At 39.9% G+C, this 15798-nt stretch overlaps 1 protein-coding gene across 1 annotated transcript in view; it reads left to right on the top strand.

Annotated features, from left to right (window-relative positions):
• Nucleotides 1-15798, top strand: part of FBN1 (fibrillin 1) — a 236831-nt gene that overhangs the window by 206231 nt on the left and 14802 nt on the right. The window contains exons 51-60 of the mRNA XM_015142182.3: nt 2218-2367; nt 2747-2812; nt 3058-3174; nt 5643-5762; nt 7371-7493; nt 9768-9899; nt 12124-12249; nt 12822-13028; nt 14742-14867; nt 15127-15249. Coding sequence (XP_014997668.1) covers nt 2218-2367; nt 2747-2812; nt 3058-3174; nt 5643-5762; nt 7371-7493; nt 9768-9899; nt 12124-12249; nt 12822-13028; nt 14742-14867; nt 15127-15249 — 1290 coding nt within the window. The remainder of the gene's footprint in view (nt 1-2217; nt 2368-2746; nt 2813-3057; nt 3175-5642; nt 5763-7370; nt 7494-9767; nt 9900-12123; nt 12250-12821; nt 13029-14741; nt 14868-15126; nt 15250-15798) is intronic.

The following is a 15798-nucleotide window of genomic DNA, read 5'->3' as shown; positions in this document are numbered from 1 at the left end:
AGGGAATTTGCCACTTAGGCTGACTCAAAACTTCATGCATTTGAGTCTCTGTCTAATGCCAAGATTATTTTTTTTTTCGGAGTGGAATGGTGTAGGGGAGATAGAGCTGGGGTCTGGGATGAGGTCAGGTATTAAAAGAAAAAAGAATGAGAATTTTAACACACTAATATTTCAACATACATATTTAAAGAAACACTACAAACTGGAAGACAAAGCAGAGAATTAAGTTTTCATATATTTGTTGAGACATTTTTGTGAGTTGTCATTGAATTATATCTAAAGGTAGTTGGAGGCATAAATAATAAAAACAAGACTGATAAATACAAAACATTATATGTCACAAAGAACTTGAAGAATAAAAGAGATCAAAAGTGTTCTCCAAGAAACGAGAATTTGTTCAATCTTGAAGTTTCTCAGCAAAGCGAACATTTGGGTGGCAAATATGCCGCAGGACTGACTTTTATTGCTCTTGACCTTCAGAAGGATAATTCCTTGAAAGGTGCTTGCCGGGTCCTACCCACAACAGATGGGGAAGTGGAATAGAAATTAGAGAGATGGGCCGGGCGCGGTGGCTCACGCCTGTAATCCCAGCACTTTGGGAGGCCAAGGCGGGCGAATCACGAGGTCAGGAGATCGAGACCATCCTGGCTAACACGGTGAAACCCCGTCTCTACTAAAAATATAAAAAATTAGCCAGGCGCGGTGGCGGGTGCCTGTAGTCCCAGCTCGGGAGGCTGAGGCAGAAGAATGGCGTGAACCCAGGAGGCAGAGCTTGCAGTGAGCCGAGATAGTGCCACTGCAGTCCAGCCTGGGCGAAAGAATGAGACTTCCGTCTCAAAAAAAAAAAAAGAAATTAGAGAGATGATTTATCTAGATGAGTTGGTAGCCATGAAAAGTTGAGCAAGTTTATTGGGGAGGCTACCTGAATTTGATTTACATAACTTGGTAAATATAATAGATAGACGGATAGATAGAAACTTTAATTCATGAAAACTTTTCCTTTATCTCTGGCAACTCTGTTATTCCTACATTGTCTTCTTTATCATGAAATAAAAGCTGGTAAAACTGTTTTATCAGAAGTGCTTAGGTGGTTATGATAGTATCGTTCCTGGGATTGAAAAACAGTGATGGAAGTGAATGAAAAAGGCAGAGGTGGTCAGATATAAAGAAAGAATAGTACAATATGGGTATGAAAGCATTTCTTTTAAACCTGCAGATTGTGGCCTCTGTGTAATGAGAGGAGTTTTGCAAGGCTTTGAGAAGTCAAGTTTGAGGGAAAACACAGTCCATACCCCTGGTTGAGCTCACTTTTTGGAGTCAGTGTGTTCTATAAGAAATGGAAAGGCCCGTTTCCAAAATTATGTCAAGCAGTGTTAGAGAATTTTATAGGAAGTAGATCCCGTCTTCTTTGTTGGAGTCATCAAGCAATAATCGATATTGAAATATATTCCTTCAAGGAAAGACTGTTCTGTTCCCAGCCACCCACAGCCCTGCCCTCCTCTTCCTTCCCTCTCTGTGTTGAACTAAACAAGCTTATTTTAAGAATTTAACGTTGACACAGCTTTGCATGTGTATGTGTGTGTAAAATCTACAAAAAGCCCTACCTGCGTTTTGTAGCCAGCATCTCCAGGAGTATCTGCTTCAGTGACCAACCCTTGTGTTGTGTTTTTGCCCATCTACAAAGTTGCCACTTCTGTATTTGTTCTGTGCCTGTGATCTCGGATTTTATCTTGGTTCCAGAGTTTAGGGGACACAGAATAAACAACAAAGTGTGATGTCACAGTAAATATCAGAACTAAGAGTTCTAGTTCTCTAGTATGCTCACTAAACATGATATTGCAAGCAGAGCTGTCAATGAAGGACTCTTGTGAATGATTCCATCTGTGGATTTTCCGATCCTGAAGTCACCGACAGATGTCAGTTTTGAAAACTGTCAGTTTGGGATTTTACTGGAGTCACATCAGGTTACTTTGAAATAGTGACTAAAATGAGAAGTAATAAATTAAGGTCACAGGGTTGTTCATCAGATCTCACTATACAAAAGATATCCATGACTGTAACAGTCTCAGCTTGGTTACTGTTAGAATCACATAAGGAGTATTGCTGTGGTCCTGAGAGGAGAACACGTATAACATAGTGGATTGTTCTTTATTCACTATCGTGCAGTAAGGACTCAGTAGAAAAGCAACTGAAGAGTGTCATAAATTTATGCTGCAGATTTGCGAATGAGCTACTGTTACGCGAAGTTTGAAGGAGGAAAGTGTTCATCACCCAAATCCAGAAATCACTCCAAACAGGAATGCTGCTGCGCCCTGAAGGGAGAAGGCTGGGGGGACCCCTGCGAGCTCTGCCCCACGGAACCTGATGGTATGTCTGTCATCTGCATTTCTCTTTGGGCCGTGCAGGGTGCAGACTGGCCATGATGTAAGTAAGACTGTAGGCCTTGAAGACAGTAACACAATATAATTTAATTGTAAGTCTAATTAGAGTGTTCCTTAAAAATTATGTTATCTCAGGACCTCGGTAGTTATTTTCTTTTTAATTATGTCATGAATCACAGATGCCCAAGGAGTAGGCACAACATCTTAGGGAGTCTCGTTAACTTCCTCTGGTTTCTGGGCTTGTTTTGTCCGTCATTTATCAATATGCACAGTATGTGGCAATTTGGCTATACCTCAAAATGCTTGTGGAGAAGCTTGTAATGAATTGCTATTGTTCTGTCTATTAATGAGTGTCTCCGCCACAGAGGCCTTCCGCCAGATCTGTCCTTATGGAAGTGGGATCATCGTGGGACCTGATGATTCAGCAGTTGGTCAGTTGCCTGTGCTGGATTCTCAGCATTTCTCAGTATTCTCAATCAGCTTCTTCTCTAGTTATTCTTATTTCTCTCCATCTATCTTGGAAAATTAAGTGCTACTTTTTTGTCACTTCATTTAGACAGCAATTATATCATTGCATTATTAGATAATCTATTGATTAAACACTGAAATGATCATAATTTGTCTTCATGTTTAAAAAAAATACCTTGTTATTCACTATTTTTTTCTCTTGCTTAAGACATGGACGAATGCAAAGAACCCGATGTCTGTAAACATGGACAGTGCATCAATACAGATGGCTCCTATCGCTGCGAGTGTCCCTTTGGTTATATTCTAGCAGGGAACGAATGTGTGGGTGAGTAATAAGTTTTCTTCCATTGGAATTTTACAAATTAAAAATTAGGCTATACAGTATTCACTGTATATCCATGAATATAGGTACCAAGATGGCACTGAAATAAGTTGTTTTGTTTTTATTTTTTTGAGATGGAGTCTCGCTCTGTCGCCCAGGCTGGAGTGCAGAGGCACGATCTCGGCTCACTGCAAGCTCCGCCTCCCAGGTTCACGCCATTCTCCTGCCTCAGCCTCCCAAGTAGCTGGGACTAGGCACCCGCCACCATGCCTGGCTAATTTTTTTTTGTATTTTTAGTAGAGATGGGGTTTCACTGTGTTAGCCAGGAAGGTCTCAATCTCCTGACCTCGTGATCTGCCTGCCTCGGCCTCCCAAAGTGCTGGGATTATAGGCGTGAGCCACCATGCCTGGCCTGAAATAAGTTTTATCTATCCACTCATGTATTATTCATTTAGAATACTAGTGAGTCACCGTCAGGTCCCAGGCACTGTGCTAGGCTCTGGAGCTGCAACACTGAACCAAGAAGACAAGTTCCTTCCTTGCATGGACCTTACAGCCTAATGGTGAAGGCAGACACTGGACATATCAGAAGAGATACCAGAAAGGACAACATCATAATGAAAGTCTTTGTGAAATTTTTAAAAAATTGTTAATGGTCATAATCTTATTCGATTATCAAATAAAAATTTTATCTGGATTCTTTTACATTTAGTAAGATGAAAGGCTATATAACCAGTATACAATCTTTTTGTTGTAACCCTGTTTTTAAAATGTCAAATAATGTCTCCTCTGGCTGGCCTTTGACCCTTAATCAACACTAACTCTAACTTAAATCCAAGTATCATATTTAGTTATCTAAGAATTCCAAAGCAATTCAATATAACATAATTAATAGTAGCATAAATGCTGAGAGTTTGTCTGTGTGAATTAGAAAGTACTTTTTTCGTACAAGAAATCAGGTTATGTAGATTTCAGCTCCAGCTATGGCTGTGGGAGTTTAAGCAAGTTTTTAAGCTTTTCTAGGCCTTAGAATGTAATATTATGCAAGTAAATAACATTTCTAATTACCTTTGCAGCTCTAAAGATCAATGGTATCGGAATTTTTATTAACTTGAAAGAGAAATAGTATTCTTGACAGTGCAATGTGATTGAATGTTATAGTAGAACAAAAGCAAATATTTCAATGTTTTCTCCTCAGAATCTTCAGTTAGTACTAATATGTGCATATGAAATGACCCTCTTCGCCTAGGAGCTCCCCACCATAGCCTTTTGCCTTCACTTTTGACTTAAGAACCTCACCACAAGATACAACCATTGACAAGAGCCATTACTCTTCTGTGCCTTAGATAGCTAGAATATCAATGTTATTTCTTAAAATTATTTCTTTCCCAAAGGGAGATATTCTCCCCCAAGGGATGTGCCAGAATAAGAACGGTGAGTATTCTAGGTGGATGGATTAGAAAGCATATGCGCACACGCACACACACACACACACACACACATATTTTAGGTCTCTTTGGTAAGATTTGTTCTCTCCGCCTATGTTTTAGAGCGATCATAACCTAAACATATTTTTTCTAGCCTTTCCTCTGCTTAATGTAAACCATCTGGTTTCAACAGAATCAACAAAATCTACTTAAATCTTGATTTTATTCGATGTATTAATTTTACTTAACCTCTGGTCTTTTATTTTACGTAAGTTTAGTCTTTTATTTTATATCTGGCAAAAATCCATCATGTTTAAGGCTTCTTGGGGAGTGATGTAATGTAAAGCCAAACTGGGGATGTTATTTCTAGCTTTAAACAAGCAGAAACTTTTGACGGGTGATAGGGGCCTTTTTTTTTTTTTTTTTAACCCTTAGAGCATCTACTCCAAGTAGAAGATTTAGTTTATAATGTGGGAGGCTGGAGAAACTCATGGAGAAGAGCACTGTAAGGGCTAGATGTCCAGGCACTGTCATTCTCACTGTCACTGTCACTGCCACTGCCACTGAGCAAGTCGAATTTCACAGCTATAAACCTGAGATAATAAGACATGCATACTCCCTTTTTGCAAGAACAGAATGAGAATTAAACATCACAGATCAGGCTGGGCATGGTAGCTCACACCTTTAATCCTAGCACTTTGGGACGCCGAGGTGGGCGAATTGCTTGAGGTCAAGAGTTCAAGACCAGCCTGGCCAACATGGTGAAACCCTGTCTCTACTAAAAATACAAAAATTACCTGGGCATGGTGGTGTGCACCTATAATTCCAGCTACTCAGGAGGCTGAGGCATGAGAATCATTTGACCTGAGAGGCAGAGGTTGCATGAGCTGAAATCACACCACAGCACTCCAGCCTGGATGAGAAAGTGAGACTCTGTCTTAAAAAAAAAAAAAAAAAAAAAAATTACAGTTTAAAATCCTCTGATAGAATAAAAGGTATTTTCTCAATTCATCATGTTTTGCACACATTCCTGGTTTCTTGCAGATACTGATGAATGTTCTGTCGGCAATCCTTGTGGAAATGGAACCTGCAAGAATGTGATTGGAGGTTTTGAATGCACCTGTGAGGAGGGATTTGAGCCCGGTCCAATGATGACATGTGAAGGTACATCTCTTAAACAGAGAACAGTTGATTATATGTACTGATCATGGGAACAATTGGTTTATTACAAGTCTTAATATTAAATACAACTCAGGGTGTATATAATAAAGATCATCTAGGCCTGATGGGCCATTTGTTCATTCTTCTTTTGTGACCTCTTCTCTGTAGGGAAAGAGAGATATCCAAGAAAGCTACAGTTGTGTGCTCATGGCACATCTACACTGTATGTCACAGAGAGTTCTCGTTGGTATCTCCCTACTACTTATATTTAGATGCTCCCGTGTTGTTTAATACCTTCTTTCTTACTCTCACTTTCCTCTTCTTTCTGTTTGTCTCTCATGCTCCCTTTCTTTTTCTTTTCTCTTTTTCTCTACTTTTCTGTTTCTAGAAGCACTGCACACTAAAATACCCACCAACATCCTGTAGCCATTTGGAAGCGATCACAGCAAAAGTGGTTGCCTATAATATATAAGCATCTGAAAAGTGTCCATCCATAAGCCTGGTGGAATGTATGAAAAGAAGGAAAGGGAGGGAGTGTCTAGAACAGTGGCTCTCAAAGGATGGTTCCCAAGAGCAGCTGTATCAGCATCACCTGTGAACTTACTGGAAATGAACATTGTCAATCCTCATCCAAGACCTCCTAAATCAGAAACTCAGAGAGTGGGGTGGAGCCCAGCAGCCCTCTAGGTGATCTGATACGCTCTCAAGTAGGGACTCACTGGCCTAAGGAAAGAATGAAGGAGAGGTGAAGGCAGAGAATAAAGTTGGTAGCAAAGAGAGCTTTCATCATATATGATCCATCAATGCCCATTGTTAGAGTTGTGGTAAATCTTTAAAGGTTGTGACTAAGTCGTGATCTGGGCTCTCACTCATGTTCTTAGTCAGCACTGGCCTTGGGGAGCAACATGATAGTTGAGATGGTCTATTTTGATCCTGCTTTTCCAAAACACATTCTGATGGTTCCAAACTCTGCAGTCTGCAGAAATCACTCTTTTTCCATTAATGGTAAACTCATTCCCATCTATTTAAGGTTTGAACATGGGCATCTGTGTAAACTGAGTGTCTCTGTCAGTATAAAATGATCTGGAACACTATTTGTTTGGGCAGAAGAATCACTGTTATTTCACAGGAGCCTCTTTGTATGGGGAAAGAGAGGTGGTTAACAATATTGGAGGAGTTGGCTTCTGTGCTGACCACAATTGTTTTGGCGGAATGGGGCAAAACTGATTCCCACGCCATGTAACTGTAGGGAGTGACAAATGGTCAACCTGAGCCTTCAAAGCCAGAATTTCAGAAAAGCCCCTCATATGTTGAGTGGCCTGTAATTTCCCATCCACCTAAATAATCATTAATAATTATACCAGGACAACAAACATAAACTGGGACTGTGCTGGGAGAATTGAGAATGGAGAGTCACCCTACTTATACCAAATATAAAATAATCAACCCATTTTATAATTTCCTGGAAATGGGAGACCACTTGGTCCGTTCATGTTTATGACAAGGAAGCATTGCAACTTTTGGTAAAAGTTTTAGAGTTTTTGTTCAATTGGTAGGTTCCCTTTTGTTGCTGTCCATGATCCCTTATTTTCTTACTCTCCTTTGCTGCAGATATAAATGAATGTGCCCAGAATCCTCTGCTCTGTGCCTTCCGATGTGTGAACACTTACGGGTCATATGAATGCAAATGTCCCGTGGGATATGTGCTCAGAGAAGACCGTAGGATGTGCAGAGGTGAGTCATCGTGTTCAAGGTCATCTAAGCCAGGAAGCTCTAACTCTATCTGTGAGGGGAGATGTCCCTCAAAGCTTCCGTTAGTAGGGGAGGGCTGGGAATTGGGGAATATAAATAGTCCATGGACAATACGGGAGTTGTCACTGCCACGTTTCCCCCTAAATTGTAACTGGAAGCATCGTCAAGCCTTAAGTCGAGGACTACACTGCAGATCCTCTATTACGTCTCACTGTGCATTGCATGCTCACAACATGCCAGTATTTCTACAAGATGTGGGAATACAAAGAAAAAGACATTTCCCCACATTCAAAAGACCCAATATGAAGAGATTGAGACAGATATAAATAAGTTCTCATAATACAGTGTAATAAATGCTATGGTGGTTATATATACAAAATGATCTGAGAACACCAAAGGATATTCTATTTCAAGAATGGGGTAACACGTGGAATCTACTTTAGCTAAACCATCTGCATGAAAAATACCTCCTGAACACCTGCAATTTCCTAAGCACTGAACTAGGCTCTATTTCACAAACTTCAGTAATCATTGAGTTTGCTTGTGAAGAGCTCTGATTTGCTTCTACCAAGATCTTAAATGAACAGACACCTGTTCTCTCAAGATGGCATAAATATAATTTTGCATAAGGGTGGGGAAATTTCCTAAATGCAAAGTTCTAATAATATGCAGAATAAATTTCAAATGTCTCAGCTCAGAGCGTGTAAAAGGGAAAGATAAAAAAGAAAGAAGTGCAATAGGACAGAAAGTAAAGACTGAGGAAGGCCCAACCAAGTCCAGAAGAGGAAATGAAGGAGGGAAGAACCAGTAGAGAATAAGATATTTTAGATGTTTGGCTTTTCATTAAAGTATAAAAACCATATATATATATATATGTTTATATATAAACCTGGGCTCTGTGTTTATATATATAACCTGGGGTCTGTGTTCTTGTGACACTGTGTTCTTGGCGAGACCCATTTTGTTCTATATATAAATGTATATAGATATATGGTTTTTATATTTTAATGAATATATGTTTATATGTATGTATATAAAATAGTCATTCTACTATTGTATCCTATTTATTAATATTATCATATAAAAATAATGTCATATTGGCCAGGTGCAGTGGCTCATGACTGTAATCCCAGGACTTTGGGATGCCAAGGTGGGTGGATCACCTGAGGTCAGGAGTTCGAGACCAGCCTGGCCAACATAGTGAAACCCTGCCTCTACTAAAAATGCAAAAATTAGCTGGGCATAGTGGCTCATTCTTGTAATCTCAGCTCCTCGGGAGGCTGAGGCAGAAGAATCACTTGAACCCAGGAAGTGGAGGTTGCAGTGAGCTGAGATCATGCCACTGTACTCCAGTCTGGATGATGGAGTGAGATTCCATCTCAAAAAAATAATATCATATTATAATATATTGTGTTATTATTATAATTATTGCATAATGTAAGTGTTGGTTTGTTACTCTATTATAATCCATTATGGTTATAGTACTGTTGTTATAATTATTGCATTATCATATATTGTGATTATAATGCTGTTATAATTATTGTTGTATTAAGATATATCCATTATATTATAGTTATATGAGGCCCTTTTAGTTCAATTAGTCAACAAGAATTAGAAATCATGCCTCAACAAAGGAGTATAAAACATAAAGAAAGGGACAGCCAGGCGTGATGGCTCATGCCTGTAATCCCAGCACTTTGGAAGGCCAAGGTGGGTGGATCACTTGAGGCCAGGAGTTTGAGACCATCCTGGACAACATGGTGAAACCCCGTTTCTACTAAAAATACAAAAAAAATTTAGCTGGGCATGGTGGTGCATGCCTGTATAATCCCAGATACTCGGGAGGCTGAGGCATGAGAATCACTTGAACCTGGGAGGTAGAGGTTGAAGTGAGCTGAGATCGGGCCACTGCACTCCAGCCTGGGCAACAGAGAGAGACTCTTTCAAAAACATAAATAAATAAAAATAAATAGAAAATAAAGGAAGGGGAAGGGAAAGAAAGCATGATTAGAATCATGCTTCTTGAAGAGGTTATCAGTTGATTAGGGAGCAATTTCTTCAAGTTCAAAGGTGGTTAGAAGATTCCTTTCCATTCTTTAGAGATCATACTCAACACAGCAGAAGGAAATACAGCCAAAACTGAAATAACATAAATGAAAATTGGTTACTTACTAACATTTTATGTTTAAAAGTCAGGTAATTAAGGCAGATATATGCATTTTCTTTGACAAATTTGTGATCGTACATTTTTTACAGACGAGGATGAGTGTGAAGAGGGAAAACATGACTGTACTGAAAAACAAATGGAATGCAAGAACCTCATTGGCACATACATGTGCATCTGTGGACCCGGGTATCAGCGGAGACCTGATGGAGAAGGCTGTGTAGGTAAGAGGATCCCTGTGGAAAGAGCTTTGAGTGCATCAGAAGTGACAGTGGACAGAAGGAGCCTGGGCTCTATGTTCTTGTGACACTGTGTTCTTGGTGAGACCCATTTTGTTCTCTTACCTCATGTCAAGACTCTCCATGGTGGTGCCCTTGCCTCGTGATCATTTGTGAATTCCAAGAGCACTGTCATTGTCCCTCTGAGCTGGCCTTTCTCTACTTTCTTAACCCATTTGCTGCCAGGATTTGAACAGCCTGCCTTTTCTCTATTCTCCTCCTTTACTTTCTGTACTCTCTTGTTGATTTGGGGGTCAATTCTCCCCATCACATTGGAATGCCTCCCTATTGACTTAACTTTGCTATCGGTGCCCTGACATTGAATACAAATGCCAGGTACCTCTGAATCAGGAATCTCTCGAAACCATTGGGATCTACCTCCAGAAAATCTGGTCTTGTCGAGAGTAGCATCCAGGCACTGATTTTTTTTAAAGCTCCTCAGCTGATTCTAATATGGATCCAACATTGAGAACTTCAGCTTTAGACCAGGAGTTGGCAAACTACTAGAGCCTACAGGCCAATTCCAGCCTGCCAGCCCACTGTGTGTTTTTATAAATAAAGTCTTATTAAACATAGATATAACCATTCATTTGCATATTGTCCGTGGCTACTTTCATGCCACAATGGCAGAGCCAAGTGGTTGCAACAGAGACCATATGACCCACAAAGCCTAAAATATTTCCTATTTGACCCTAACAAAAAGTTTCCTGACCTCTGCTTAGATAATAATTACAGGAGAAAATTATTAAAACCTTCTCACATGCATTCTCTTTCTTTTTAAAAATAAATGGTGTTATAAAGATATATTTTATGTTGTTATTCAAGAAGATTAAGAATTCCATTGCCCTTTTGCTCTGTACAATACAGACTGAAGCAGTAATTAAAGAACAGACTCTAAAAGCACAGAAAAAGAAAATATGTAGATTAATTGTCACACACTGGATCCTCCTGGATCAGTAATTCTCAACCTCAGCTGCACTTTGGAATCACTTGGGGAGCTGGAGTCCAACCTCAGATATTCTGATTGAATTGGTCTGGGGGTGGCTTGGGCATTGGGGTTTTGAACCTGTTTTAACACTGTTCTGGATGTCACCTTCCAACTTTCTGTCTTTCCTAGTGAGAGAGAGCTCCATCTGAGGGACCCCGAACTATTCTCAAAGGAAGGGAAGCACCTCAGCAAATTATTTTTGATCTTTCTAAATAATCATCAGATAATTCTAAGAATCTGTAGATATTTTAATGTTTTTTTAAACCTGGGAAACTGAATTGTAGTTTATGATTTCTTAATAATATTGTTGAAATATTACAATAAACACAACCTATATTGAAGATATAATCTAGATTGATCTCAAGATTAATCTAGACAAACTCCCCCAGATCAGTGTTGACCATTATAGACATTATTCTAATATGTATTAAAATATTTCTTTCATATGCTGATATTCACATTTCTCCCTCTTCACTTGAAATAACCTTTTGAGAGTCCTTTTTGTGTCCAAATATGAGAAGATTCAAATTTTACTAAATGAAAAATGTAAGTGCGCATAAAATGCCACCATCTATGTTTAAGTATATAAAATGCTATCAGTTATGCTTTTAAAAGATCAGAAGTGCACACACACATATGTACATTATGTATGTATTTGCTTTTATATGCATAATCCAGCTCTGGAAGGATACATTAGAAATTGGCCCCAGAATTGGTTGCTTTTCAGGAGAGGAGTTTGGTGTCTGGGAAACAGGGAATGAAAGGGGTACCTTTGCTGAATCCCCTTTTGTACCTTTTTAATTTTGAACCCTGTGAAGAGATAAGCTATTTACAAACTATATAGGAAAGAAGGAAGAAAATGTATTCTATAAAAGATTCAGATGGCTCTTTCTGTTTTCAGTCCTTCAGTGGAACCAAACAGTTAAGAATGAATGAAGTCCCTTTCATGCCTTTTAAATTTTGAGCCATGTGAACAGATTAGTGATTCAAAAGCTAAGTTAAGAAGGAAAGATGAGAGAGAGGGAAGGAGGGTGAGAGGGAGGGAAGGGAGGAAGGAAAGAAAAAGGAACAAAGGGAGGGAAGAAGGAAGGGAGGAAGGAAGGAACCAAGGAAGGAGCTCCATCCTCTATAAAATAGTCAGATGACTCTTCTTGTTTTTGGTCCTTCAATAAAATGAAACAGATGAGAATGAATGTCAGACGAAGCCAGGGATCTGTGAGAATGGGCGCTGCCTCAACACCCGTGGGAGCTACACCTGCGAGTGTAATGACGGGTTTACCGCCAGCCCCAACCAGGACGAGTGCCTCGGTGAGTACAGTTGGCAGCATGTTTTCCTAAGCTCAGCCTCCACACTGGGCTGCCGGAAACCCAGACCTCTTATTTGAAATACGAGAAAATGTCAAAATCTGAGGAGGGATAAAAAATGTTCATATTTTGGAGATGCCGTAGTGACTGTGATTGTCCATTGGGCTTAGCACCACCCTGCAGCTAAATTCTTCCTTTGCTAATTGGATCCTGAATCACTTGTTTGGAATTTCTTGGCTGCCTTTGAAGCCCTTGGTGATCAGGATCCACTTCCATATGTTCCTCTGCCCCTCTCTCTGTAAGCATGGCTATTCCCCTGTATTTCTGGGAGCAGAGAGAGTTATAAGCTTGTCTAGGCCAATGTCTTTCTGCCTACTCACTGAATGTCTTATTTGTTTCCCTCAGACGTCATCCTTTCTCTTTTACTGCTGTCTCCAGCTTTCCCCTCTTGCTTCTTCTCACCCAGGGTAAAGTGTTACATCCTTTTTTGGTTTTTATATCTGACCAAATTTTTAATACCTTGTTTGCTCTTAAAATTGCCTGACATCCCCTTTGCCATATAATGTCCCTTCCAGACAATCGGGAAGGGTACTGCTTCACAGAGGTGCTACAAAACATGTGTCAGATCGGCTCCAGCAACAGGAACCCTGTCACCAAATCTGAATGCTGCTGTGATGGAGGGAGAGGCTGGGGTCCCCACTGTGAGATCTGCCCTTTCCAGGGGACTGTGGCTTTCAAGAAACTCTGTCCCCATGGCCGAGGATTCATGACCAACGGAGCAGGTACTTCATTTATAGTCCAAAAATACTTGCAGGGAATCTGTTTGTTTTCTGTGTGAAAAACAGATGAAAATACAGAATCTGCAATATGTGGTTAGGTTGAGTTGCACAGCTGAGGCCAACAAAAATTCTTCATTTTGGAGTTTTAGACATTGGAGGTCATGCTGCCAAAGTGGCCTTGGTCCACTTGATTAAGCCGTGTGTGCTGAGGACTCTCCCTCTGCATTCCAGCAAGCCTTCAACTTTTTCAACGGAAGTTTACTATAAGTCAGTTGGCTACTCGGAATATAATTTTTTAAGTTTTTCGATGAACTTTGAAATAAATGATTATTAAAGGCCCAAAACAGTCCACCAAGATGTGGAACTCCTAAAACTGGCCAAACTATATTGCATAAAAGAAGTATAAATCATGCTGATATCCTGGCAATTAAACACGATTGCATCTGGAAAAGCACAAGCTCCTTAACTGAAGCAGGATAAGGAGAATGTTAGAGTGTCTAAGGCAACTCTAGACATTTCTAGGCCTGTCACTAATATGATTCCTGTGTTTATCAACTGTAACTACAATTGGTTTTTAGTTCATAAAAGGACTGAGAAAAGGTGAGAGCTTTTTTGAGCTTCTTGGGAGGGAATTGGAAGTGAAAGGGGAAGAAGGAGGTTAAGAAGGATTTGTGTTTATACGGGAAAGATGTAGCTGAAGGCAGAATAACGAAACTGGAGGTGATTTAAAAAAAAAAAAAAAAACAGACCTAGAAAGATAAGATGGAGTGACCAAAAGGAATTTTTGATTCTTTGGAGGATATAGCAATAAGATGGTCAAAAAAAACTCATTTCTAGAGACCAATAAGAGTATGCTAAATTGCACTTTAGAGTAGACTTGTAAAGGTCACATACACCCAGCTGTTGGTATAAAATGGTTATTTGGCAGTCAAGGGCTGCAAACCCACGTGGAAAGTGCTTGTATTGGCACTTCGCCAACCAGTAAGGCAGTAAATGGGTCAAGATATGGAGGACAGTGGCCTTAATGCTCAACAGTGCATGTTGACCCAATCTTTCTCTCTGTGGTAGAGCCATGAGTAAGGGTCTCCCTTCCTTAGCAGGTTGCAAAAACCCAGCACTGTCATCCACCTCAGAGCCCTGGTTAGTTTTCTCCCTCATCAGAGGACAGAAGTTCATCTCATTTCCCCAATATTATGTAATTTGAACTTTTTCAGGATTAACCACAAATACAACAAAAATAATGTTTAAAAAAAAAAAAGAAAGAAACCTTACTTCTTATTTTGAGCATGCAATATTAGGGGGAAAGTGGGGTTTCCTCATCAAAAGGATCTGCTTCTGTGATTCATTTATGAGATATCAGCAGGAGGCAAGCTTAATGGCATGAGATGACACAAAAAGCCAAATATGTTTAGATGGGCTGGCTGTTCTATGGACCCAGAAGAGAAAAATATACATTTGGAAGACCAATTGTTTTTAAAGTTTTTCTGTAGCTGAATTATTTTATCAATTATAGTCTAATGAAGTTAATTGTTTGCCTTTTGATATAGCTACTGTTACATATTAAATTTATGCTGTCATCTTTACTGGTTTAATTTCTTAGGCCCAAAATATAGTAAGACAATTTATTAGTATGTACACTGACGTGACCCCCTGCATATTAATGTTGTCAATTTTATGATATATTGCTTATCTTAATTTATATTTGTTAAATTACAGATATCGATGAATGCAAGGTTATTCATGATGTTTGCCGAAATGGGGAGTGTGTCAATGACAGAGGATCGTATCATTGCATTTGTAAAACTGGGTACACTCCAGATATAACTGGGACTTCCTGTGTAGGTAAGTGTCTATTTCTGATGGCTTATCCTCAAGTGGAAATTTTAGATTATGGGGTAAAAAAAAAAAAAAAAAAAACCCAAAGCTAAAAATCTAAAAAGTCTATGCAGTTTCATAGGAAAGCATAGGACAATCATCCAAGTCTACACAGAGTTTACTTTTTCTTTCCCCAAAACTAAAATTCTTTGTTAGACCCTGTGGAAACTGAGCATGTAGACATCATTTTTAGATGCACAGTCACACTGTATTTCTTTGATCGTAGATCTGAACGAGTGCAACCAGGCTCCCAAACCCTGCAATTTTATCTGCAAAAACACAGAAGGGAGTTACCAGTGTTCATGCCCGAAAGGCTACATTCTGCAAGAGGATGGAAGGAGCTGCAAAGGTAAAGTAGAATTGACCATTGCCTCTCACCTAGCTCCTGACATATGGCTGCATTCCTTTGCCTGTAAGGACTCCACAGGCAAGCCGAAAGACCTGTCCTGCAGGCGGGAGGTGCTTCCCTGGGGTTAATGCCTCCATGGGACCTACCTCCTATGCTGGAGGGAGGGAGGCTAAAGCCAGGGAGACTGTGGAGGACCCATGGGAGCAGCCATCCTCACTGCATGCCCCCTGGGCATCCATGGCGGCCATCCATGACGGTCTCAGAGATAGCAGGGCCAGTTCTCAGTGGCTCTAGTGGGGCAGATTCTTGATTGGTGACCTCCTCTCTGCTTTCTGGTTTTTGTATTTATTCTTTATAGCTGTATAGTTCAGGTTTCCAGGGAGGTCCTGCCTCGGAATAATCAGTGCCATGATCCTAGAGGACGTGGTGCCAAATGAATTAGGTGCTGTATCCAGATTTTTGTTCTGCAGAAAAAGTCCATTGCTGCCCTCTAGGAGCTTCCCTGAGACATAAATATCACGCAGAATTAAGAACCAGCAAAACTCTGGG

This window comes from Macaca mulatta, chromosome 7 (assembly GCF_049350105.2).
Source record: "Macaca mulatta isolate MMU2019108-1 chromosome 7, T2T-MMU8v2.0, whole genome shotgun sequence".
NCBI classification, from domain to species: domain Eukaryota; kingdom Metazoa; phylum Chordata; class Mammalia; order Primates; family Cercopithecidae; genus Macaca; species Macaca mulatta.
The sequence above is the reverse complement of the archived record's forward strand: the minus strand, read 5'-3'. Positions and strand labels throughout refer to the sequence as shown.